The sequence below is a fragment of the Pristis pectinata genome, chromosome 9, assembly GCF_009764475.1.
Source record: "Pristis pectinata isolate sPriPec2 chromosome 9, sPriPec2.1.pri, whole genome shotgun sequence".
In the NCBI taxonomy this organism is placed as follows: Eukaryota; Metazoa; Chordata; class Chondrichthyes; order Rhinopristiformes; family Pristidae; genus Pristis; species Pristis pectinata.
The window spans coordinates 101913211-101938467 of record NC_067413.1 but is presented as its reverse complement, the minus strand read 5'-3'; the positions used below and the strand labels follow the sequence as shown (position 1 = coordinate 101938467).

Genomic DNA, 25257 nt, shown 5'->3' with positions numbered 1-25257 from the left:
CTGTCCCTGCTATGCCTTACTGTCCTCTGATAATAGAGGTTCACAATGGGACACTGAAAAGTGTGGATCACTTCCCATAACTGGGAGCCCCCTCTAGGTGAGGCAGAAATTAATGATGAAATTCAACATTGTCTTCAATGTACCAGGAGAGCCATTGATTGATTGGGGAAAAGGGTATTTGAAGATCAAGATCTCAGACCTGGCACAAAAGTCATGGTCTAATGGGCAGCCTTGATCCTTGCCCTTTTACAGGCTTCTGAGACCTGGACTACCTATAGCAGACAATTCAAAGCACTGGATAAATATCACCAACACTGTCTACAAAATTCTCCAAATTCACTGAAAGGATAAAGAAACCAATTTGTGTGTCCTTTCCCAGGCCAACATCCCCAGTACAGAGGCCTTAGTCCCACTCAATCAGCTACACTCGGGTGCCCAACACCAGCCTCCTGGAATATATACTCTATTCTGAGCTCTGTCATGGGAGGAGATTACCATGTGGACCAAAACAAAATTCAAGGATGAGCTCACAGCCTCCTTGAAGAAATGCATTTTCCACAATAACTCCAGGGAATCTCTGGACCATGGCCATTCAAAGTGGAGAAGGAGCTTTTGGGATGGTATTGAGAACCTTGAAGCCATGCATTAGGAGCACACTGAAGGTCTGCATAAGCAGTGGAATGAGCGTATCATCTCACAAACTATATACCCTGCCTCCTGTGTCAGCTACCTTCTGCCTCATCTGTGGAAGAGTCTGTGGTTCGCACGTTGGCCTCGCTGACTAGCTGGGAGCCTGCAAAACTGACATGGAAGTAAATAATCCTCAATCCAGGGGACAACCTAAGAAGTAGAATTTAAAAGGCGGAGAAGATAGTGGGATGCAACAGATCTCCAGTCCATCAGCTGGCTCTGGTCAAGGTAAAACCATGATCAGCTCTATCGTCTCTTCCAACACCTCTGGGCCTGAGAGAACTTCCCTCCAGTTTGTTGGAGCAATACCTTGTGGAGAGTAAATAAATTGTGCATGTGAAAGGCTGCCATGGTTGAATATCTGAATGTGTGTAAGATGTGAGCAGTGTGTGAAACTGCTAAAGTTCTGATATGTGTGTGAGCACAGCAGAATTTGTGGTGGCAGATGGGATTTGTGGCTGCCTCCAATGACCTTGACCACATGAGTGAGTATGTTCACTGAGAACAGGTCTGCAGCGAATCACCATAGGCATCTTCTGCCATTGGAGCTTCATCTTTCAATGTTGATGATTTTCTGGAGACAGCCGTTAATATTAACACGTTCTCAGAAACACTTCATAATATTAACATACGTCATGAGATTCTGTCAATATTAACACACTCCCAGGAATGCTTCATAATATTAACACATGCTGAGAGACTTCATGTCAACACTAATGCAAAGAACCTCTTCATAATATTAATGTCTGCCCAGAGACTCTGTCAATATTCACACATTCCCAGAGACACTTCATAATATTAACACATATCCAGAGACTCAGTGAATATGAACACACACCTGGAGACTCTATGGTAATATAAACAAATCCCAGTTACCATATTATCACACATTGTTAAAGATAAAACACTTGCAAAGAGACCCTGTTTATTTCAAGGTACTCTCAAAGGTGCAGTTATATTAGCACACTGCCAGAAAAACCTTGTCAATTTTAACACTGTCCCAGAGACTGCCTGCAAATACTGACACACTGCTAATCTTCCCAGAGGCACAATGTTAACATTCCCATACTCCCAGAGACTCATGTGAATATTAACATTTTCTCAGAAATGCCTTGTTAATGTTAATACATTCGCACATAGCACTGTGGCATACATTATTCATTTTTAACATACTCTCAGTGAGATAAAACAGAAAGTGTTGCAAATACTCAACAAGTCAGGCAGCATTTGTAGAGACAAGCAGACTTAACATTTCAGGTCAGTGACCTTTCATAAGAGCCATTTTGTAAAGTTAACACATTCCTGGCAATCCCTTAGTAACATTTAGACCTTGAGAGACATCAGGTTGATATTAATCCATTCAAAGGTACAATGTCCATCAGCTCTTTGGTATTACTGTGCACTAAGGCAAAAGTAACAAAGATACAACAAAACAAGCATCTTTTATTGAAGCAACATTCAACTCACAGCAGTGGTATGTACAGTGTTTGAAAAGTTATACCATATGGTATACATAGCTCATAAAGGGACATATATGCTCAACATATACCTCACCAAGACTACCTGGTCCATCTCAACAGAAAGTTGGATACCCTTTACATTTTATTGTGTCCTTATTAATCAATAGATAGACACCTGCAACTCACCAATCAGAGCTGGATTCAATCCAGATCTTTGAAAAAAGTACTGCATGCAAATCCACTCTGATGCCTAATCCCAGTTTTCTGAATGAATTATTTCCATCACATCAATTTCCCATGGATGAAACCATAGAACAATACAGCACAATACAGGCCCTTCAGCCCACCAAGTTGTGCCACCCTTCAGACCACTCCTAAGACTATCTAACCCCTTCCTCCCACATATCCCTCTATCTTAAATTCCTCCATATGCTTATCTAACAATCTCTTGAACTTGACCAACGTATCAGCCTCCATCACCACCCCAGGCAGCACATTCCATGCACCAACCACCCTCTGGGTGAAAAACCTCCCTCTGACATCTCCCTTGAACTTCCCACCCATTACCTTAAAGCCATGTCCTCTTGTTTTGAGCATTGGTGCCCTGGGAAAGAGGCGCTGGGTGTCCACTCTATCTATTCCTCTTAATATTTTGTATACCTCTATCATGCCTCCTCTCATCCTCCTTCTCTCCAATGAGAACAGCCCTAGCTCCTTTAGTCTCTCCTCATAATCCATACTCTCTAATCCAGGCAGCATCCTGGTAAATCTCCTCTGCACCCTTTCCAATGCCTCCACATCCTTCCTATAATGAGGCGAGCAGAACTGGACACAATACTCTAAGTGTGGTCTAACCAGAGTTTTGTAAAGCTGCATCATTACTTTGCGGCTCTTAAACTCGATCCCACGACTTATGAAAGCTAACATCCCATAAGCTTTCTTAACTACCCTATCCACCTGTGTGGCAACTTTCAGTGATCTGTGGATGTGAACCCCCAGATCCCTCTGCTCCTCCACACTGCCCAGAATCCTGCCATTAACCTTGTATTCCGCCTTGGAGTTTGTCCTTCCAAAGTGTACCACCTCACACTTCTCCGGATTGAACTCCATCTGCCACTTGTCAGCCCAGCTCTGCATCCTATCAATATCCCTCTGCAAGCTTCGACAGCCCTCCACACTATCCACAACACCACTGATCTTTGTGTCATCTGCAAACTTGCTAACCCAGCCTTCCACCCCCTCATCTAAGTCATTAATAAATATCACAAAAAGTAGAGGTCCCAGAACCGATCCCTGTGGGACACCACTAGTCACAGCCCTCCAATCTGAATGCACTCCCTCCACCACAACCCTCTGCTTTCTACAGGCAAGCCAATTCTGACCCTTTTCATAAATTGAGTTTAGCATTACTTACGCTACCTAATCTTCCCAGTTTTATAACTTTATTCTATGTATTATTAACCTTCTCTTTTATCCCTCTCCACATTGATATTTCTCTACTCTTTCTCACTGCTCCCATATTACCTTTCTGCCCCTCCGTTTACATCAGACTGCTCTCTCACTTTATAGCAGCTAATTTATATCTCCTGTTCACTTCATTACACATTTTTAAGATATCTTTCTACACAAAAGATGTATTTCACTGTGTGTTTCGATGTACATGTGACAATTTCCTCTCTGTTTGTATTCTACCTTCCTATATCACTGTATCAGATCATTTCTTTGTGGGCACCTAGTTAAAATAGCACATTTCATGTGAATTCTTATGTTTTTTGCAGCAGCAGTGAGCAATCCTTTGCATTGCTCAGCTGTGACTATTCACTGTTTAATATACCATGAATAATGTTAAATAATTTACCAATGGATCAGTGGACTTTTTGGTAAGTTGGCTTCACGGGGAATTCTCAGAACTTGCACTAATACATGCCAGTAGTTTGAATCAAGTGAATTTGGCACAACAGGATCCCAGTGATATCACAGACTGACAGCGGACCTCTCTGTAGGCTGTTGATGGAATCTGTGCAGGATGCTCATTAGCAGAGAGACAGACAGAGCTCTTTGTGTCATCAATAATGAAAGAGCAGTTTATATGAAATCCAATTAAGGAGTCCCGTTGTTGTTGACCTTTCTTGATTTCCTTGTGTTATGAAGAGAAACACCATTCAAAGCAAATCTTTGACAACATCTTGTCACTCAAGGTCTGTCAGTCAGATGCAAAATATTTAATTAATGCTGGGAACTGGCTAGTGAAGGAATGCTATGAAGATAAGTAAGAGAGATGCAGCTTTTGGCCTGTGGTTTCCATGGAGACAAGTTATTCAATAGCTGTTCAAGGTTAGCCAGAGATATTCGAACACATCCTATTTTATCCCCCTGTTTTCTCCACCTGTTTCCAGAGGTAGGCGACATATTCCAGTTCCATACAGGATGAAGTATTGACTGCGGCAGTCAATATAGTCGAGCTCCTGGTTACAGTGAAACAGATCAGATGTAATACAACTGACCAAAGGAATGATTCACTGAAGGTACTATGTTCTATCTGAGACTGGTCAACTCAGCACAAGCTGGGATTTGAACCTTGGACCTCCTTGCTCCATTTCAATCAGCCATTCCGTAGATCAACTCATTGGGATACTGAGGCAGACTCTTCTCCTTGCCTCCTGATGCTGAATTTCCAAGGTGAGGCCCCCGTATGGTCTCTGCTACCCTCCAGTCCTTAATAACAGGGCACTTCATTTTGTGCATATCTAAGCAGCGGACTTCATTGGGCTATTAATCTATAAGGGCATCACACTTGAGTCTGAGCCTTACCTGATAACAATCTGATAATCATCTTTAATCTTGGCAATCTTAAGTAATCTTCATCTTAGGCAGTTACTTGTGATTCAAGATGACTTTACCACTCCAGTTTTGTGGGTTCTGAGAAGACTGATGAAGCCAATTTGGGAACTACAGATGCTTCCACAGATGGGAAACGAGGTGTCTGATGGATGGATGGTAGTTTGTGAGGTATTGTGCTCCTTTGGACACTTAGACAAGTTTTCTCTGTGCTCCCAAAGCATGGCCTTCAGATTCTCAATACAATCCCAAAAGCTCCTCCTCAACTTTGAGCAATCATGGGTCAGAAGTTCCCAGGAGTCAGTGGGGATGTTGCACTTCTTCAAGGAAGCTTTATGCATGTCCTTGAATTTCTTTTTTGTCCACCTGGTTAACTTCTACCATTACAGTACTTGGAGTAGAGTGTCCATTTCAGGAGTCTGGCATTAGGTATGTGAACAATGTGGCCTTTCATTTCTATTAATGATTCACATGGTATTCAAATGATGTTCCTTAGATTCGGGGTCAGTTCTTGAGGATTGGAGAATGGCTAATGTTATCCCACTTTTTAAGAAAGGAGGGAGGGAGAAAACGGGGAACTATCGTCCAGTTAGCCTAACATCTGTGGTGGGGAAGATGCTAGAGTCTATTATTAAGGATGAAATAGCAGCATATTTGGATAACAATGATAGGATTGGGTCGAGTCAACATGGATTTACCAAGGGCAAATCATGCTTGACTAATCTACTGGAGTTTTTTGAGGATGTAACCAGGAAAATAGACGAGGGAGATTCAGTGGATGTTGTATACCTCGACTTTCAGAAGGCATTTGATAAAGTGCCGCACAAGAGATTGGTGGGTAAAATTAGGGCTCATGGAATTGGGGGGCGGGTATTAACATGGATAGAAAACTGGTTGGCGGATAGGAAACAAAGGGTAGGGGTGAATGGATGTTTCTCAGAATGGCAGGCCGTGACTAGTGGGGTGCCACAGGGCTCTGTGCTGGGACTGCAGCTGTTTACGATCTATGTTGATGATTTAGATGAAGGCATTGTGAATAACATTAGCAAGTTTGCTGATGATACAAAGTTGGGTGGCAGTGCGACAAGTGTAGAGGAAGTTAGGAGAATTCAAGGTGATTTGGATAGGTTGGGTAAGTGGGCAGATACTTGGCAGATGAAGTTTAATGTGGATGAGTGTGAGGTTATCCACTTTGGGAGCAGGAACAGGAAGGCGGATTATTATCTGAGTGGTGTGGAGTTAGGTAAGGGGGGAAATACAAAGGGATCTAGGAGTCCTTGTTCATCAGTCACTGAAAGTGAATGAGCAAGTGCAGCAGGCAGTGATGAAGGCTAATGGAATGTTGGCCTGTATTACAAGGGGAATTGAGTACAAAAGCAAAGAGATTCTTTTGCATTTGTACAGGGCCCTGGTGAGACCACTCCTGGAGTATTGTGTACAGTTTTGGTCTCCAGGGTTAAGGAAGGATATCCTGGCTATAGAGGGCGTGCAGCGTAGGTTTACGAGGTTAATTCCAGGGATGTCGGGAATGTCTTATGCTGAGAGGTTGGAGAGACTGGGATTGTACACGCTGGAATTGAGAAGATTGAGAGGCGATCTGATTGAGACATACAGGATTATTAAGGGATTGGACAAGATAGAGACAGGAAATATGTTCCAGATGTTGGGGAAGTCCAGGAACAGGGGGCATGATTTAAGAATAAGGGCTAGGCCATTTAGGACAGAGGGGAGGAAAAACTTCTTCTCCAAAAGGGTTGTGAATTTGTGGAATGCACTGCCTCAGAGGGCAGTGGAGACCAATTCTCTGGGCACTTTCAAGAAGGAGCTAGATAGGTTTCTTATAGATAGGGGAATCAAGGGATATGGGGACAAGGCAGGAACAGGATATTGATTGTTGAGGATCAGCCATGATCTCAAAATGGCGGTGCAGACTCGAAGGGCCGAATGGTCTACTTCTGCTCCTATTGTCTATTGTCTATTGATGATTCATTGTCAGAGTTGACATTTATTACCTGCTCCTAAAAGCAAAGTACTGTAGATGCTGGAAACCTGAAATAAAAACAGAAGTGCTGGAAAACCTCAGTAGGACAGGCTGCATCTCTGGAACTGCAGTGTGTACAGTGCCTGATTTTGTCACAGTGATTACATGCTGATGTATTACTGAGTCAGGATAGGGTGTGACTTGCGCAGAAGTTGCAGGTGGTCATGTTCACCTTTAGGTGGTAAGGGTTGTGATTTAAGGATGCTGGCAAATTATCAGAGCACATCTTGTAGATGATTCACACTGAAGTCACATTGTGTTGGTTAACGAGTTTAGAAAGGTGGATGGGTGCCAACCAAATTTGTCCTGGATGATGTTGAGCTTCTTGAGTGTTGTCAGAGCAGCAGTGGAGAGTATTGCACTGCAAAAGGAGATGGAATAGCTTTGGAACATCAGGAATTATGTCCTGCTGTGCAGTGTACTGAGTCTCTAACTTACTTCTATATACCCACTAATTATAAGATAAGCCTGGTTAAGTTTGCGATCGGTGGTGACCCACTGAATATTGATGATGGTGATTTGGCAGTGGGAATGCCATTGAATATCAAGGGAATATGGTTAGATGTTTTCTTGTTAGAAGTGGTCATTACATAACCTCTTGTGTTGGGCTAATCTAATTTGCCACAAGAACTGTACTGGGGGAATTTTAACTCAGTGAGGGTTCTATCACTCCACTTAAATTATACAATACAATGTCTGATTTTGCTCAGAAGTAAAAAAACTTAATTTTGACAAAAAAAATTGCGATGAAGAACTTGAAGCTGCAGATCGGAATAAATGAATAAATCCACTGATTCTGTAATCCCATTATAAAAGGACTTGATTATTCAGCGTTCATTCCTGAATAGTTGTTTTGTTAAATCATGGTTGATTCAAACTTTAATCTGTTACCTCGCCTTTGATTGCTCACAATAAGGAGCCATGCATGCAAGCACTGTGAATTTGACTACAACAATATCTCCAACACATTCACCTTGGACGTACAGTCCCAAACTGGAAGTACAGCTTGATGAAAGTTGTGTGGAAATTACAAGATATAGGAGCAAAATTAGGCCATTCGGCCCATCGAGTCTGCTCTGCCATTCAATCATGGCTGATTTATTTTTCCTTCTTAACTCCATTCTCCTGCCTTCTCCCCATAACCTTTGACACCCTTACTAATCATGAACCTATCGACCTCCACTTTAGATATACCCAATGACTTGGTCTCCACAGCCATCTATGGCAATGCATTCCACAGATTCACCACCCGCTGGCTGAAGAAATTCCTCCTCATCTCAGTTCTAAAGAGACCTCCTTCTATTCTGAGGCTGTGCCCTCTGGTCCTAGACTCTCCCACTACTGGAAACATCCTCTCCACGTCCACTCTATCCAGGCCTTTCAATATTTGGTCGGTTTTAATGAGATCTCCCCTCATTCTTCTAAACTCCAGCAAGTACAGGCCCAGAGCCATCAAACACTCCTCATATGTTAACCCTTTCACCCCCGGGATCATTTTCGTAAACCTCCTCTGGACCCTTTCCAACATCAGCACATCGTTCTTCAGATATGGGGCCCAAAACTACTCACAATACTCCAAATGTGGTCTGACCAATGCCTTATAAAGCCTCAGCATTACATTCTTGCTTTTATATTCTAGTCCTCTCGAAATGAATGCTAACATTGCATTTGCCTTCCTTACTACCAACTCAACCTGCAAATTAACCTTTAGGGAATCTTGCACTAGGACCCCTAAGCCCCTTTGCACCTTTGATTTCTGAATTATCTCCCCATTTAGAAAATAGTCTACGCTTTTATTCCTTCTACCAAAGTGCATGAACATACACTTCCCGATGCTGTATTCCATCTGCCACTTCCTTGCCCATTCTCCCAACCTGTCCAAGTCCTTCTGCAGACTCCCTGCTTCCTCAACACTACCTGCCCCTCCACCTATCTTTGTATCATCCACAGACCTGGCCACAAAGCTATCAATGCTATCATCCAGATCATTAATATTTAACATGGAAAGTAGTGGACCCAACACCAACCCCTGCAGAACACCACTGGTCACCAGTAGCCAACCAGAAAAGGCCTCCTTTATTCCCACTCTTTGCCTTCTGCCAGTCAGCCAATCTTCTATCCATGCTAGTATCTTTCCTGTAATACCATGGGCTCCTATCTTGTTTAGCAGCCTCATGTGCGGCACCTTGTCAAAGGCCTTTTGAAAATCCAAGTAAACAACATCCACTGTCTCTCCTTTGTCGATCCTCCCTGTTACTTCCCCAAAGAATTCCAACAGATTTGTCAGGCAAGATCGCCCCTTAAGGAAACCATGCTGACTTCAGCCTATTTTATCATGTGCTTCCAGGTACCCCAAAACCTCATCCTTAATAATGGGCTCTAAAATCTTACCAACTACTGAAGTCAGACTAACTGGCCTATAATTTCCTGTCTTTTGCCTCCTTCCCTTCTTAAAGAGTGGAGTGACATTTGTGATTTTCCAGTCCTCCAGAACCATTCCTGACTCTAGTGACTCTTGAAAGATCAAGAGTCTTGCCTCCACAATCTCTTCAGCTGCCTCTTTCAGAACCTTGGGGTGTAGACATCCGGTCCAGGTGGTTTATCCACCTTCAGACCTTTCAGTTTCCCAAGCACCTTCTCCTTAGTAAAAGTGACTACACTCACTTCTGTCCCCTGACTCCCTTGAATGTCTGGCATGTGCTGGTGTCCTCCACAGTGAAGAGTAACACAAAATACTTAGAATCGGAATAAGGTTTATTATCACTGACATTTGTCATGAAATTTGTTGTTTTGTGGCAGCAGTACAGTGGAAAATAAATAAATAGAACAAAAGAAGAATAACGAGGTAGTGCTCATGGGTTCATGGTCTGTTCAGAAATCTGATGGCGGAGATGAAGAGGCTGTTCCTGAAATGTTGAGTGTGGGTCTTCAGGCTCCTGTACCATAGAGCCATAGAAAACTACAGCACAGAAAAACAGGCCATTCGGCCCTTCTAGTCTGTGCTGAAACATTATCCTCCTAGTCCCATCTACTTGCCCCCAGCCCATACCCCTCCAGATCTCTCTCGTCCATGTATCTATCCAATTTACTCTTAAAAGTTAAGAGCGAGCCCGCATTTACCACATCAGATGGCAGCCCATTCCACACTCCCACCACTCTCTGAGTGAAGAAGTTCCCTCTAATGTTCCCCCTAAACCTTTCCCCTTTCACCCTAAAGCCATGTCCTCTTGTACTTATCTCTCCTAATCTAGGTGGAAAGAGCCTACTTGCATTAACTCTGTCTATGCCCCTCATCATTTTGTAAACCTCTATCATATCTCCCCTCATTCTTCTCCGCTCCAAGGAATAAAGTCCTAACATGCTCAATCTTTCCCTGTAACTCAACTCCTGAAGACCTGGCAACATTCTAGGAAATCTCCTTTGCACTCTTTCAATCTTACTAACATCCTTCCTGTAGTTCGGCGACCAGAACTGCACACAATATTCCAAATTTGGTCTCACCAATGACTTATACAACCTCACCAAAACATTCCAACTTCCCTGATGGTAGTAATGTGAAGAGGGCATATTCCAGGTGGTGAGGGTCCTTAATGATGGATGCCAGCCTCTTGAGTCACCACCTCATGAAGATGTCCTCGATGGTGGGGAGGGTTGTGCCTGTGATGGAGCTGGCTGAGTCTACGACCCTCTGCAGCCTCTTTCCATCCTGTGCATTGGAGCCTCCATACCAGTCAGGATGTTCTCCACCGTACATCTTTAGAAATATGCAAGTCTTTGGTGACATACCAAATCTCCTCAAACTCCCAATGAAGTAGAGCCACTGTTGTGCCTTTTTTGTGATTGCATCAATGTGTTGGGCTCAAGATAGGTCCTCTGAGATGTTGACACCCTTTCCACCGCTGACCCCTCAATGAAGACTGGTGTGTGTTCTCCCAACTTCTCCTTCCTTGGTCCTGCTGACATTGAGTGCGAGGTTGTTGCTACGACACCATTCAACCAGCTGATCTATCTCACTTCCTTATTGCCATCTGAGATTTTGCCAACAACAGTGGTGTCATCAGCGAATTTATAGATGGTGTTTGAGCTGTGCCTAGCCACACAGTCATGAGTGTAGAGTGGGTTAAGCACGCATCCTTGAGGTGCGTCTGTGTTGATTGTCAGCAAGGAGGAAATGTTACTATTGATCTACACTGACCGTGGTCTCCTGATAAGGAAGTCGAGGATCCAGTTGCAGAGGGAGTTACAGATGCCCAGGTTTTGAAGCTTGTTGATTAGTACTGAGGGGATGATGGTGTTGAACGCTGAGCTGTAATCGATAAACAGCAGCCTGACGTATGTTTTGCTGTTGTCTAGGTGCTCCAAAGCCGAGTGAAGAGCCAGTGAGATTGCGTCCGCGGTAGACCTGTTATGGTGGTAGGCAAATTGCAGAGGGTCCAGGCCCTCGCTCAGGCAGGAGTTAATTCTAGCCATGACCAACCTCTCAGAGCACTTCAGTTTGTCTGCCATTTCTTTGTTCCTCATTACTACTTTATCAGTATTATTTTCCAGCTGTCCAATGTCCACTCTTGCCTCTCTTTTACTCTTTATACATCTGAAAAAAAACTTTTAGTATCCTCTTTTATATTATTGGCTATCTTACATTCATATTTCATCTTTTCTCCCCTTATTGCTTTTTTGGTTGCCTTCTGTTGGTTTTTAAAAGTGTTCCAATCCTCCAGCTTCTCACTAATTTTTGTTCAGAATTTATGTCTCAGAATGAACTAATAAAACCCCCTGTAAACCTTCCAGTGCAGTAAAGCCCTCTGTATAACTCGAAAGGGAGATAGCAACAAGTAGTCAGGCAGAAAAACAGCTTTAGAAAATCTTTGCCCAACCCCCTCCCCCTGTAATGCAAAAAAGAACAGCTATGACAGTTTGACATAGTGATTCATTTGCATATGCACAGATTCAGTGAGGAAAGACCTTCCTGAGCAGGTCACATCTAAGAGAGGCTGCCATAGATTCTGTGATGTTTTGAAAGGCTTGCTTTGATTGGCTACCTCACCCACATACTGAATCAGCACCAGGGACAGCTGGAAACTATCTGTTTAGCAACAAGACTCGCTTTGTGTTCCAGGATCTTAACAAACCTGAAACTAAGCTGGCTCGGTGCTGTTGATGATTTTCCTTTTGCTCCTGTAAGGCTCAGACTAGATTTTGAATGTGTGGTTGTGCAAAATAGGCATTAGTGAGTTTTTTTTCCATCTTTCAAGTTTTATTTCTATTGACATCCATTGACATGTTTAACATGATTGCACAAAGTCAAAATCTACCTTAGTGATTCATGCTGGGATCTGCTCATGCATCCTTGAGTGTTGAATTTCAAATAGCCCTCCTTTGTCTGTGTAAGTTTATTTTTGTAACTTATAGTAATTTTTATGCCTTTATATCTCACACTGTACTGCTGACGCAAAACAAATTTCACAACATATGTCAGTGATAATAAACCTGATTCTGATTCTGACTCAAGATAATGGTGTCCAGAAGATTAGCCTTTAATGTTGGGAGACTCTGGGACAATCCAGGCAGATTAGTAATATTCCATCAATAGCAAGAATCCTGACTGATTTACCTCTTTGCCAGCCCAGGGCATTAAGGCTCATTGTACTGGCCTTGCAGTCACTGCCTTTACACAGACTGGCCATCATTATATGTCTGAGAAATTATTCATCTTACACACCTAGAGAAAATCAGAATATCATCTCTCATTGTGTAGTGAGTTCTTTGATAACTAATGCAAATGATTTTTCTGTGGAATGAGTGTCTGCAGAGTGAACAACAGCCTGGGAATTTGAACTTTTCAAGAAAGACTTCCTCAGCTGACTTTTACATTCAGTATCAGTAATGTGACAGATATCATTATAAGAAGTCCCTTCATGAATACTTTCTCATTATAGTTTTTTGTCTTGAGCAAGTTTTTTGCACTGACAAGCCACAATTCTACACTGTTTTGGAATAGCATTTAAGCAATTTTTAATTATCCTTCTGACCACATGGAATCACTTCCCAGTTGACAATGTGTCATTAGCAAAATAGAGGGAGTTGTATTCTCTATGTAGCCTGTTATATAACCTATAGCAGTAGCACCTGTTTGGCCAGTGCAGCGAGGGTTTTGCTCTACAGCTAGGCTATGCTTTACCTATCTTGGGAATGTTTGATGGGATAGTATAGATGGGATTTTACTCTGTGTTTAACTCATGTTCTGCTTACTCTAGGACTGTTTAATGGGTTACAGCTAGGAGAAATTTACTTTCTATCTAGCACATAAGACTGATACATGGCACATTCTTAAAGAGAATTTTCCTCTTTGTAAAACCCTTGCTGTACCTGCATTGGGATTATTTGACAGGACAGTGTAGGGCAAGCTTTACTGAGCATCTGCTCCATATTGTACCTGCTTAGGGAGTGTTTGATGCTGACATTTGGGCATCTGCAATATGAAATGCTTCAGTGCACAGCACCAACATCATTCATTGGATGAATAGAAAGATTAAAAACAATCTAGAGGTACAAAGATATTAATGATAGGCCTTGAAATGCCTGCAGAGTGTGCAGATGCTTTGAGGAATAGAGAAGAACACTGCAACCTGCAGCTGAGATTCTATGAAAGTCTATAAAAACTTCAGATGCAGGAAAGCTATAACAAACTGAAAATGCAAAAGAAATAACAGGTCAGGTATCGTCTGTGGAAAATGAAACAGAGTTAATATTTCAGGTCAAAAACTTTTTGTCAGAACTGGGAAAGAGACAAAACAAGTTAGGTTTAAGTTATAGGAGGGTGGAGGGTGGAGGGTGGGTAGGAGGGCTAGGACGAAGGGAACAGTTGTGATAGGGTGGGGCCATGGTTGTTGTGGTGATAAGCTGTTGATGAAGGCAGCTGTTTTACAGATTAATAAAGACAGTTAGAAGCAGAGAGGAAAAACAAACAAGTGGACATGTAAAAGCTATGAAATGCAGGTTGGAGATGCAGGAAATGGCCAGCAGATCAAGCAGTGTTAGTGGAAAGAGAAAAATTGAGTTAATATTACAGATGGATCCCTGGTAAAAGAACTGACCAATCTAATACAAACAGAAAAAGCAAGTTGCCTGAACTTGTTGATTCCAGTACTGACTCTAGAAGGCTGCAGTATGCCCAGAAGGAAGGAAACTGAGCCTTGTTAGAACTTTCCCTTGCAACTACAGGAAATGCAACACCCGTCCTTTTACCTCTTCCCATCTCACCATCCAGGGACCAAATCTATCCAGAGACACAAGAAATTCTGCAGATGTTAGAATCTGGAGCAATACACACAAAGTTCAGGAGGAACTCAGCAGGTCAGGCAGCATCCATGGAGGGAAATAAACGGTTGACATTTTGGGCCGAGACCCTTCATCAGGACTGGAAAGGAAGAGGGCAGAAGCCGGAATAAGAAGGTGGGGGGAGTGGGAGAAGCACATGCAGGCAGGGGATAGGTGAGTTCAGGTGATAGGTGAGTCCAGGTGAGAGGGTGAAGGTAGGAGCTCTAAGCTTCCAGATGCCAATCACTTTAATTCTCCAGCAAGACATAAGGAACTGAAGGAATTCAGCAGGTAAAGCAGCATCTAGGGAGGCAAAAGGCCAGTGGACTTTTCAGGTTGTGACCCTTCATCTGGATATTAATTCTCCATCTCACTTCCACTCTGATCTATCTGTCTGTGGCCTCCTGCACTCTTCTAATGAGGTCCGGTATAAATTTGAACAGAATTGTGATATTTATTAATGACTTAGATGAGGGGGTGGAAGGGTGAGTTAGCAAGTTTGCAGATGACACAAAGATCGGTGGTGTTGTGGATAGTGTGGAGGGCTGTCGAAGCTTACAGAGGGATAGTGATAGGATGCAGAGCTGGGCTGATGGGTGGCAGATGGAGTTCAATCTGGAGAAGTGTGAGGTAGTACACTTTGGAAGGACAAACTCCAAGGCGGAATACAAGGTAAATGGCAGGATTCTGGACAGTGTAGAGGAGCAGAGGGATCTGGGGGGTTCATATCCACAGATCACTGAAAGTTGCCACACAGGTGGATAGGGTAGTTAAGAAAGCTTATGGGACGTTAGCTTTCATAAATCATGGTCTCGAGTTTAAGAGCCGCAAAGTAATGATGCAGCTTTACAAAACTCTGGTTAGACTACACTTAGAGTACTGTGTCCATTTCTGGTTGCCTCATTATAGGAAGGATGTGGAGGTGTTGGAAAGGGTGCAGAGGAGATTTACCAGGATGCTGCCTGGATTAGAGAGTATGGATTATGAGGAGAGACTAAAGGAGCTAGGGCTGTTCTCATTGGAGAGAAGGAGGATGAGGGGAGACATGATAGAGGTATACAAGATATTAAGAGGAATAGAGTGGACAGCCAGTGCCCCTTTCCCAGGGCAGCAATGCTCAAAACAAGAGGACATGGCTTTAAACTAATGGGTGGGAAGTTCAAGGGAGATGTCAGAGGGAGGTTTTTCACCCAGAGGGTGGTTGGTGCATGGAATGCTCTGCCTGGGGTGGTGGTGGAGGCTGATACGTTGGTCAAGTTCAAGAGATTGTTAGATAAGCATATGGAGGAATTTAAGATAGAGGGACATGTGGGAGGAAGGGGTTAGATAGTCTTAGGAGTGGTTTGAAGGTTGGCACAACATGGTGGGCCGAAGGGCCTGTATTGTGCTGTATTGTTCTATGGTTCTACGGTTTATAGAATCGCATCTTCTGCCTGGTCATATTGCAGCCTTTCGGAAAGAATCAGGTAACTTTTACATGTCTCTTTGTTTGTTCCCTCTGGGTGTCTTTGTTAATTTAGCAACCAGGTTCATCAAAAGGTTATCACTATAGCAACTACGCCCCCCACTCCCAATCAAGATATCCTCTTTGTTCTTTCCAACCCTCCCCAACTGCAACTTTGAACTAACTTGCTTTTTCCCTTTTTCCCAGTTCTGACAAAGACTCCTCAATCTGAAACACTAACAGTGTTTCTCTTACCACAGGTGCTGTCTGAGTGTTCTGCTAAGTGTTTACAGCATTTTCTGGTTTTGTTTTGGGTGAGATTGTGTGGCAGTCTGTCAGGATACTTACAGTAATGTAGTACATTTAATGAAAATTTCTATGTTTTTCAGCAAATACAGGCCTCAGCTGGAACAACACAATGACAATTTTTCTCTCTCCACCATTGCTGAAGGCTCCCAGGCAAATGTAAGAGAATTATGCACCACATCATCTAATCTTTTACCTCATGCCCATGTGTTGGCTTACTATGATGGTATTGTATGTCAGGTAATCTCTACTTGAGTGTTTAGATGTCTATAGTAAAAAAAAGGCCCTTTTTAAACACATTTAGAAATTTGAGAATTTTGGGGAAAAGAACCTTGCTAAAGCAGTGGAAGATTTCTCTCTTAAATGGTGATCAAATTTTAGGATAAGGTAGCAGGACATTGGGCTGTGTAAATGGGCTTAATGAAGTGAAAATGTCCTGGGCATCTATGTTTACTTCAGCAATAGAATGATGAGAATGCAGAACTTCTTGATATGTCTAGATTTAATAGAATTTATTCTTTTATTTGTTCTAGAGATATCGCTGACAAGGTCAGCACTATTATCCATCGCTACATGCCCTAAGATGGTGGTGGTGAACCATATTGTTTTCTAACACCTTGATACAACTGAATGGCTGGATCAATCACTTCAGAAGCAAATCTTTGGCATGGGACCAGAGACAAATAAATCAGATCAGATGGAACTGTCTGGTTTTCTTCCCTAAAGAACATTAGTTAACTGGCTAGGCTTTGTAATAATCCATCAATGTTGCCCTTAGTAAATAGGCCATTCAGCCCATTTGGTTTATAATTCATGCAGGCTTCCTTCCAGAGGAGCAAGGAAGTCTTAATGGAACCATATAAGGCCTTGGTGAGACCACACCTAGAGTACTGTGTACAGTTTTGGTCTCCTTACCAAAGAAAGGATGGACTTGCCATTAGGGGGTGTGCATAAAGATTTACGAGACATGTTCTAGGTTTGCCATTTGAGGATTGATTGAGTAAACTAGGACTGTATTCTCTAGAAATTAGAAGAATAAGAAGTGTCCCCATTAAGATGGAGGCACAGTTAGAACCATAGAACTATAGAACAATACAGCACAATACAGGCCCTTCAGCCCACCATGTTGTGCTGCCCTTCAAACCACACCTAAGACTATCTAACTCCTTCCTCCCACATGTCCCTCTATCTTAAATTCCTCCATATGCTTATCTAACAATCTCTTGAACTTGATCAACGTACCAGCCTCCACCACCACCCCAGGCAGAGCATTCCATGCACCAACCACTCTCTGGGTGAAAAACCTCCTTCTGACATCTCCCTTGAACTTCCCACCCGTTAGTTTAAAGCCATGTCCTCTTGTTTTGAGCATTGGTGCCCTGGGAAAGAGGCGTTGGCTGTCCACTCTATCTATTCCTCTTAATATCTTGTATACCTCTATCATGTCTTCCCCCATCCTCCTTCTCTCCAATGAGTAAAGCCCTAGCTCCTTTAGTCTCTCCTCATAATCCATACTCTCTAATCCAGGCAGCATCCTGGTAAATCTCCTCTGCACCCTTTCCAACACCTCCACATCCTTCCTATAATGAGGCGACCAGAACTGGACACAGTACTCCAAGTGTGGTCTAACCAGAGTTTTGTAAAGCTGCACCATCACTTCGCGGCTCTTAAACTCGATCCCCCGACTTATGAAAGCTAGCATCCCATAAGCTTTCTTAACTACCCTATCTACCTGTGAGGCGACTTTCAGTGATCTGTGGATATGAACCCCCAGATCCCTCTGTTCCTCCACACTGCCCAGAATCCTGCCATTTACCTTGTACTCCGCCTTGGAGTTTGTCCTTCCAAAGTGTACCACCTCACACTTCTCGGGATTGAACTCCATCTGCCACTTGTCAGTCCAGCTCTGCATCCTTTCAATATCACTCTGCAAGCTTCGACAGCCCTCCACACTATCCACAGCACCACCAATCTTTGTCTCATCTGCAAACTTGCTAACCCAGCCTTCCGCCCCCTCATCTAAGTTGTTAATAAATATCACAAAAAGTAGAGGTCCCAGAACTGATCCCTGTGGGACACCACTAGTCACAGCCCTCCAATCCGAATGCACTCCCTCCACCACAACCCTCTGCTTTCTACAGGCAAGCCAATTCTGAATCCACATGGCCAAGCCTCCCTGGATCCCTTGGCCTCTGACCTTCTGAAGAAGCCTACCATGCGGAACCTTGTCAAACGCCTTACTAAAATCCATGTAGACCACAGCCACTGCACTACCCTCATCAACCTTCCTGGTCACTTTCTCAAAGAACCCTATCAGGCTTGTGAGGCAAGATCTTCCCTTCACAAAGCCATGCTGGCTGTCCCTAATCAGTCCATGATTCTCTAGATGCTCATAGGTCCTATCTCTTAGAATCCTTTCTAGCAGATTACCCACCACAGATGTAAGGCTCACCAGCCTGTAATTCCCTGGACTATCCCTACTACCTTTTTTGAATAAGGGGAAGACATTCGCCATCCTCCAATCCTCCAGTACCATCCCCGTGGACAACGAGGACTCAAAGATCCTAACCAACTGTTCAGCAATCACCTCACTCACCTCATGAAGCAGCCTGGGGAATATTCTGTCAGGCCCCAGGGCCTTATCTGTCCTAATATGTTCTAACAACTCTAACACATCCTCTCTTTTAATATCTATATACTCTAGAACATTACCCTCACCTACACTGTTCTTAGCATCATCAAGACCCCTCTCCTTGGTGAATACTGAAGAGAAGTATTCATTGAGAACCTCACCCACTTCCACAGCTTCCAGGCACATCCTCCCACCTTTGTCTTTAATTGGACCTACCTTTACCCTAGCCGTCCTTCTGCTCTTTACGTACGAGAAAAATGCCTTGGGATTCTCCTTAACCCTACTCGCCAAAGCCTTTTCATGTCCCCTTCTCGCTTTCCTCAGCCCTTTCTTAAGTTCCTTCCTTGCTACTCTATATTCCTCACGAGTCCTGTCTGATCCTTGCTGCTTACACCTTATGTATGCTGCCTTCTTCTTCCTAACTAGTTGTTCCACCTCTCTCGTCACCCATGGTTCCTTCACCCTACCATTCCTTCTCTGCCTTACCGAGACAAATTTATCCCTAACATCCTGCAAAAGATCCCTGAACATCGACCACATCTCCATAGTACATTTCCCTTCAAAAATGTCGTCCCAATTTACACTCCCAAGTTCTCGCCTTATAACCTCATAATTCGCCTTTCCCCAATTAAATATCTTCCCATCCTCTTTGCTCCTATCCCTGTCCATGACAATTCTAAAGGTTATGGAGCAATGGTCACTGTCCCCCAAATGCTCAACACCGATAGATCTGTCACCTGTCTCAGTTCATTACCTAAAACTAGATCTAATATGGCATTCCCTCTAGTTGGCCTGTCAACACACTGTGTCAGGAAACCGTCCTGGACACACTTAACAAACTGCGCCCCGTCTAAACCCTTGGCACTAAGTAGGTGCCAATCAATATTTGGAAAGTTGAAGTCTCCCACTATAATAACCCTGTTATTTTCGCATCTTTCCAAAAACTGTCTCCCAATCTGCTCCTCAGTATCCCTACTGCTACTGGGAGGCCTACAGAATACTCCCAGGAGGGTAACAGCCCCTTTCTTGTTCCTAACTTCCACCCATATTGACTCTAGGGAGGATCCTTCTACATTATCTACCCTTTCTGCAGCTGTAACAGTGTCCCTGACCAGTATCGCCACCCGTCCTCCTCTTCTCCCCCCGCCATCCCTTTCAAAACACTGAAAACCAGGAATATTCAATATCCATTCCTGCCCTGATGTCAGCCATGTCTCTGTGATAGCCACAATATCATAGTCCTGTGTACTTATCCAAGCTCTCAGTTCATCTCCCCTATTCCTGATGCTTCTCGCATTTAAGTAAATGCACTTTAGCCCATCCGCCTTACTACTTTTATAGCCTGTATTCTGCTTCTCCTTCCTCAAAGCCTCTCTACCTGTCAGATCTGACTTTTCCCCATCCCCTTCTTCCTCTGACCTACTCCTCCAGTTCCCTTCCCCCTCACAATCTAGCTTAAACCCTCCTGAACCACCCTAGCAAACCTGGCTGCAAGGATATTGGCCTCCCTCAGGTTCGGCTGTAACCCGTCCTCTCTGTACAGGTTCCACCTTCCCTTGAAGAGATCCCAATGATCCAAAAATCTAAAACCCTCCCTCCTGCACCAACTCCTCAGCCATGCATTTATTTGCCATCTCGTCCTTTTCCTACCTTCACTATCGCGTGGCACTGACAGCAATCCCAAGATCACTACCCTCGAGGTCCTGTTCTTCAGCCTTCTGCCTAGCTCGCTAAACTCACTTTTCAGGACCTCATCCCTCTTCCCACCTGCGTTGTTGGTACCAACATGAACCACGACTTCTGGCTGTTCTCCCTCCCGCTCTAGAATCCTGTGGACCCGATCAGTGACATCCCGGACCCTGGCACCTGGGAGGCAACATACCATCCGGGATTCATGCCCACTGCCACAGAACCTCCTATCTGTTTCCCTGACTATCGATTCCCCTATCACTACTGCCTTCCTTTTCCCCTCCCTTCGCTTCTGAGCGGCAGGACTGGTCCCAGTGCCAGAGACCTGGCTACTGCTGCTAGGCCCCAGCAGTTGTGCAACTGGTGGAGCCACTGCCTTGAAGCTCCAGTAACTCGAGTTCAATCCTAACCTCTGGTGCTGTTTGTGTGGAGTTGGTACATTCTACCTGAGACTACATGAGTTTCCTCCAGGTGCTTCTGTTTCCTCCCACACCCCAAAGGTTGTAGGTTGGTAGGTTAATTGGCCATTGTAAGTTGCCTAATGTGTGTACTTAATGATAGAATCTGGGAAATATGTTTACAGCGCCAGTGACCTGGGTTCAATTCCGGCTGCTGTCTATAAGGAGTTTGTACGTTCTCCCCGTGTCCATGTGGGTTTCCTCCGGGTGCTCCGGTTTCCTCCCACATTCCAAAGACGTAAGGCTTAGGAAATTTTGGGCATTCTATGTTGGTGCCGGAAGCGTGGCGACACTTGCAGGCCGCCCCCAGAACACTACACAGAAAGATGCTTTTCACTGTATTTTGATGTACATGTGACAAATAAAGGTATCTTATAAAAATGGGATTAATGTAGATAGGTGCTTGATGTTTGGTGCAAACTTGATGGATTGAAGGGGCTGTTTCTACACTGTATGACACTAAGACCAACAAAATTCTTAAAGAGTTTGACAGACTAAATGCAGAGATATTTCCCTTCTTTGAGGAGTCCTGTATCGGGGCAGTTTAACATTAAGGGGTGGGCTATTTAGAGTCATGGAGACTTAGAGAGATATACAGAGTCACAGCACAGAAACAGGCCCAACAACAGTCCTTCATCCTGGGAATCAGTCGGGTGAATCCTTCTTGTAGTACCTGTTTTTTTTTCTTTCTCTCCAATTTTAAATATTGGGGTTACATTTGAAACTGTTTGATAATCTATAGAGTTTTGGAAGATGACTAACAATGCATCCACTGTTTTATTAAAATAGTAAAAGGCTACCACTTTTACTATTCTGGGATGCAGATTATTAAGACTTGAGGATTTTTCATCTTTCAATCCCATTAATTTCTCTTGCACTAGTTAGCGCGATGCTATTACAGCACCAGCAATCGGGGTTCGATTCCCATTGCTGTCTGTAAGGAGTTTGTACGTTCTCCCGTGTCTGCGTGGCTTTCCTACGGGTGCTCCGGTTTCCTCCCACATTCCAAAGGCATATGGGTAGGTTAATTTGGGTTTAAAATGGGCGGCGCAGACTCGTTGGGCCAGAAGGGCCTGTTACCACGCTGTAAATAAAATTTAAATTTAACTATTTTAAGATCAAAACGTAATGGAATTTAATAGAGGAGTGTGGGATGTCAAATTATGGTAGGATATAAAGCGTAAATGGCAAGGAAATTAGAGTGCTGATGTACAGAGGGATGATGGGGTGCAAATCCATAGCTCACTGAAAGTAGTGACACAGTGGATAGGGTAATGAAGAAGGCATTTGGTATGCTTGTCTTCCTGAAGTGAGGCACTGAGTATAAGAGTTGCACAAAACAATGGTTAGACTGCATTTAGAGCATTGTGTACCGTTCTGATCATCACACAACAAGAATAATGTGGTAGCAATAGAGAGTGTGTAGAAGAGATTCACCAGGATGTTGCCTAAGATGGAGGGCTGTAGTTATATGGAGAGATTGGAAAGGCCGAGTTTATTCTCACTGGAAATAGGAGGCTGAGGTTTGACCTCATAGAGCTTTATAAAATTATGAAGGGCATAGATAGGATAGAAAGTCAGTCTTTTTCTCAGGGCAGCAAGTATAGAACTAGAGGGCATAGGTTTAAGGTGAGGGGGAGAAATTTAAAGGAGACCTGAAGGGTAAGTTTTTCACACAGAGGGTGGTGAATACCTGGAATGAGCTGCCAGAAGAGGTGGCAGAGGCAGATACAATTACAATGTTTAAAGGGCATTTGGACAGGTACTTGGATAGGAAAGGAGTAGAGGCCTAATGCAAGTAAATGGGATTGTGTAGAGAGGCATTTTTGTCAGCATGGACAGCTCTTTAATAATGAGCCAAATGGCCTCCTATACACCACATTGTCTAAGTTTTTTTTATGTTTTTCTATTTTCAGTGTTTTAGCTGCACAACTTAAAGCCAGCTGGTATTGACCTATTGAGTGTAGTAGCCTACAGGCTAATGAATGATTCATTTTGACCTATGTATGTCCTTTGTTAATGGAACACAATGGTCATTGAATGCAAAGTATTGCTACAACTGAATAAAACTTTAAAAAATGATCAAAATGAAAAGATGTTGATGCCTTGCCCATATAAAGGGTAAGGCATCAACAGTAGTAAGATCTGTAAGCACACTTGTCTTGTATTCACATTAAAATATTATCTGCTGCTACAGTTCAGGTAACTACTTATCTCAACCAAAGTCTCATCTTGTGCTCCATCACTGTATGGAATCATGTTGCAAAAGGTTGCTTCCTATTGTGTGGAATTCAAATGGAATAAACTCCTATTCATTCACTCCCATTGTAGAATCCAATGGACTAAATTCCCTTCCATTAACTGCATTATATAAGAAATATTTTCACATATGGACATAGAGAACATCATAAAGGTTCCAAATCTTTTCCTGTTGTCTTGCAATGTGTAGAATTGCAATGAATACAATCTTTATGATTAAAACTTTAGTCACTGCAAAGAATCCTAATGGAATAGCCTCTTCTTGTCTAACCTAATTATATGTTGTCACACTAAAGCAATCAATTCCCAATCAATTCCATTGACTTGTACCTCAAAAGAGCAAACCACTTCTTACCCAGTCCAATTGTATTGTCCAAATGAACAAAATTTTTTCCATTCACTCCCATTGCCAATGGAACACAGAACTTCCATTTTCCACCCTCTTCTTGTTCCACTGCAATAGACAGAATAAAAATTGGCTTCTTCTCTCTCCATTCATTCTGCATGAAATCTGATGGACAGGGCTTTATCTCATCAACCTTTGATATGTGGAATTGTGTTATAATAATTCCCTTATCTTTCATACCCTACAGAATTTGAGGCCCGTTAGGAACTGAGGGATGATTTTAATCAGAGTTTGACAGTATTGCTTTAACATAAAATGTCTAGACTCAAATTTTTTCACTTTCTCTCCCAGATTAATAAAGTAATTTACAAGTGAACGGAGGCTTAGTAGATGCTCCTCATTCTCAAACCCTATATGACCCACTGGTGTGACTGTGCTCCACTCTCAGGAACAGCTTAATATTTTTACAACGTTCTGTTTTCTTCTTCCCTCTCTGTTGGTTTTTTGTTTTGAACCAATTATATCTCCAGGACGACGTGAATGGACAAAATAAAATCCACGAGTCATTAAAAACCTGCCCGAAAGACGAGGACTCATTCAATGTGCAAAACAACTGGACGCCGAAACACGACAACAAGGAGAGTGCGAGCGCTGAGGTAAATTCGCTGCAGAACAACATGATGTAAATCGGTGGCAACAAATGTGCAGTGTTTTTTATAATACATTTGTTTCTTCCCTGCCTTATGGAACGCTTAGCATGCTTTGATGTATTTTATATGAATATATATATGTAAAGAGAGATAATTACAAGAAATCCTTTGTTATTCGTTTGACAAAAAAGACATAAAACACAAAACAAAACCTCCCTTGAGCTGAATTGTGACCCCCCCCGGCTTAAATTGACCATGTGCTGCATTTCTAATGACGTGATTTACATTCGTTGCTGAGTTTTTGTTCTGGGTCTCTGGCTATATCTTTTATCGCACCTGCGTTTATTGATTAAAGTGAGAGTCAGAAAACAAAAAACAATATTGAAATAAATCTTTTTAAATTTACTGGTATGTTGCGTGGGTGTGTGGTCCGACGTTTTTCATTGCGCGGCTGGGCCGGGTTTGGGCGCGGTTGGCGGCAGCTCAACGCCGGGTTTGGGCACGGTTGGCGGCAGCTCAACGCCGGGTTTGGGCGCGGTTGGTGGCAGCTGGACGCCGCGCCGGACGCGGGCAAAGCACACGGTGACCCAGCGAGACGTCCTTTCCCTCAGTAAGTCGACAGGAAGAGTGGAAGGCTGTCCTAGAATTTATTTTTGACTAAATGAATTACTTGTTTCCATTTTTTTTGCATACACGAGTTCACCCAAAGGCCGAACAACGTGGGTTCAATCAATATATTCCCGGTCCTGCGTGTGATACATGTCTTTACAATGCTACTTGGGTACAAAATAATGTTAAGTGTGGTGGGTAGCCTTTACACCGAACTTTATACACGTTCCGTGTATAGTTTATTGAGATTTGACTCCTGGAGTGTGCAAATTGGCAACGACTGACTGGGGACATGTCTATTAGCTAAAAGACCAGCAGCTTTCAATGGGCCAGGGCCCTTCTTCACCAATGCCTGTCTCACTAAGCATCCCACACAGGGGGTGATGGGTTAATCAAGATCAGTTTGGCATTGAAAACGCACTCTATTTTCTCTGGAGTCTTATGCACAGACACATCCTTCCTTGGACCTCCAGAATAGGGGATAACGTGAAGGCAGTGACACAGGGAATGGGTCACAT

At 43.3% G+C, this 25257-nt stretch overlaps 1 protein-coding gene across 1 annotated transcript in view; it reads left to right on the top strand.

The window, feature by feature from the left end:
* Window positions 1–24479, top strand: part of LOC127574527 (chondroitin sulfate proteoglycan 5-like) — a 61998-nt gene extending 37519 nt beyond the window's left edge. Inside the window, exons 4-5 of the mRNA XM_052023570.1 lie at window positions 16180–16255; window positions 24011–24479. Coding sequence (XP_051879530.1) covers window positions 16180–16255; window positions 24011–24166 — 232 coding nt within the window. The 3' untranslated portion in view covers window positions 24167–24479. The remainder of the gene's footprint in view (window positions 1–16179; window positions 16256–24010) is intronic.
* Window positions 24480–25257: the final 778 nt, after the last annotated feature.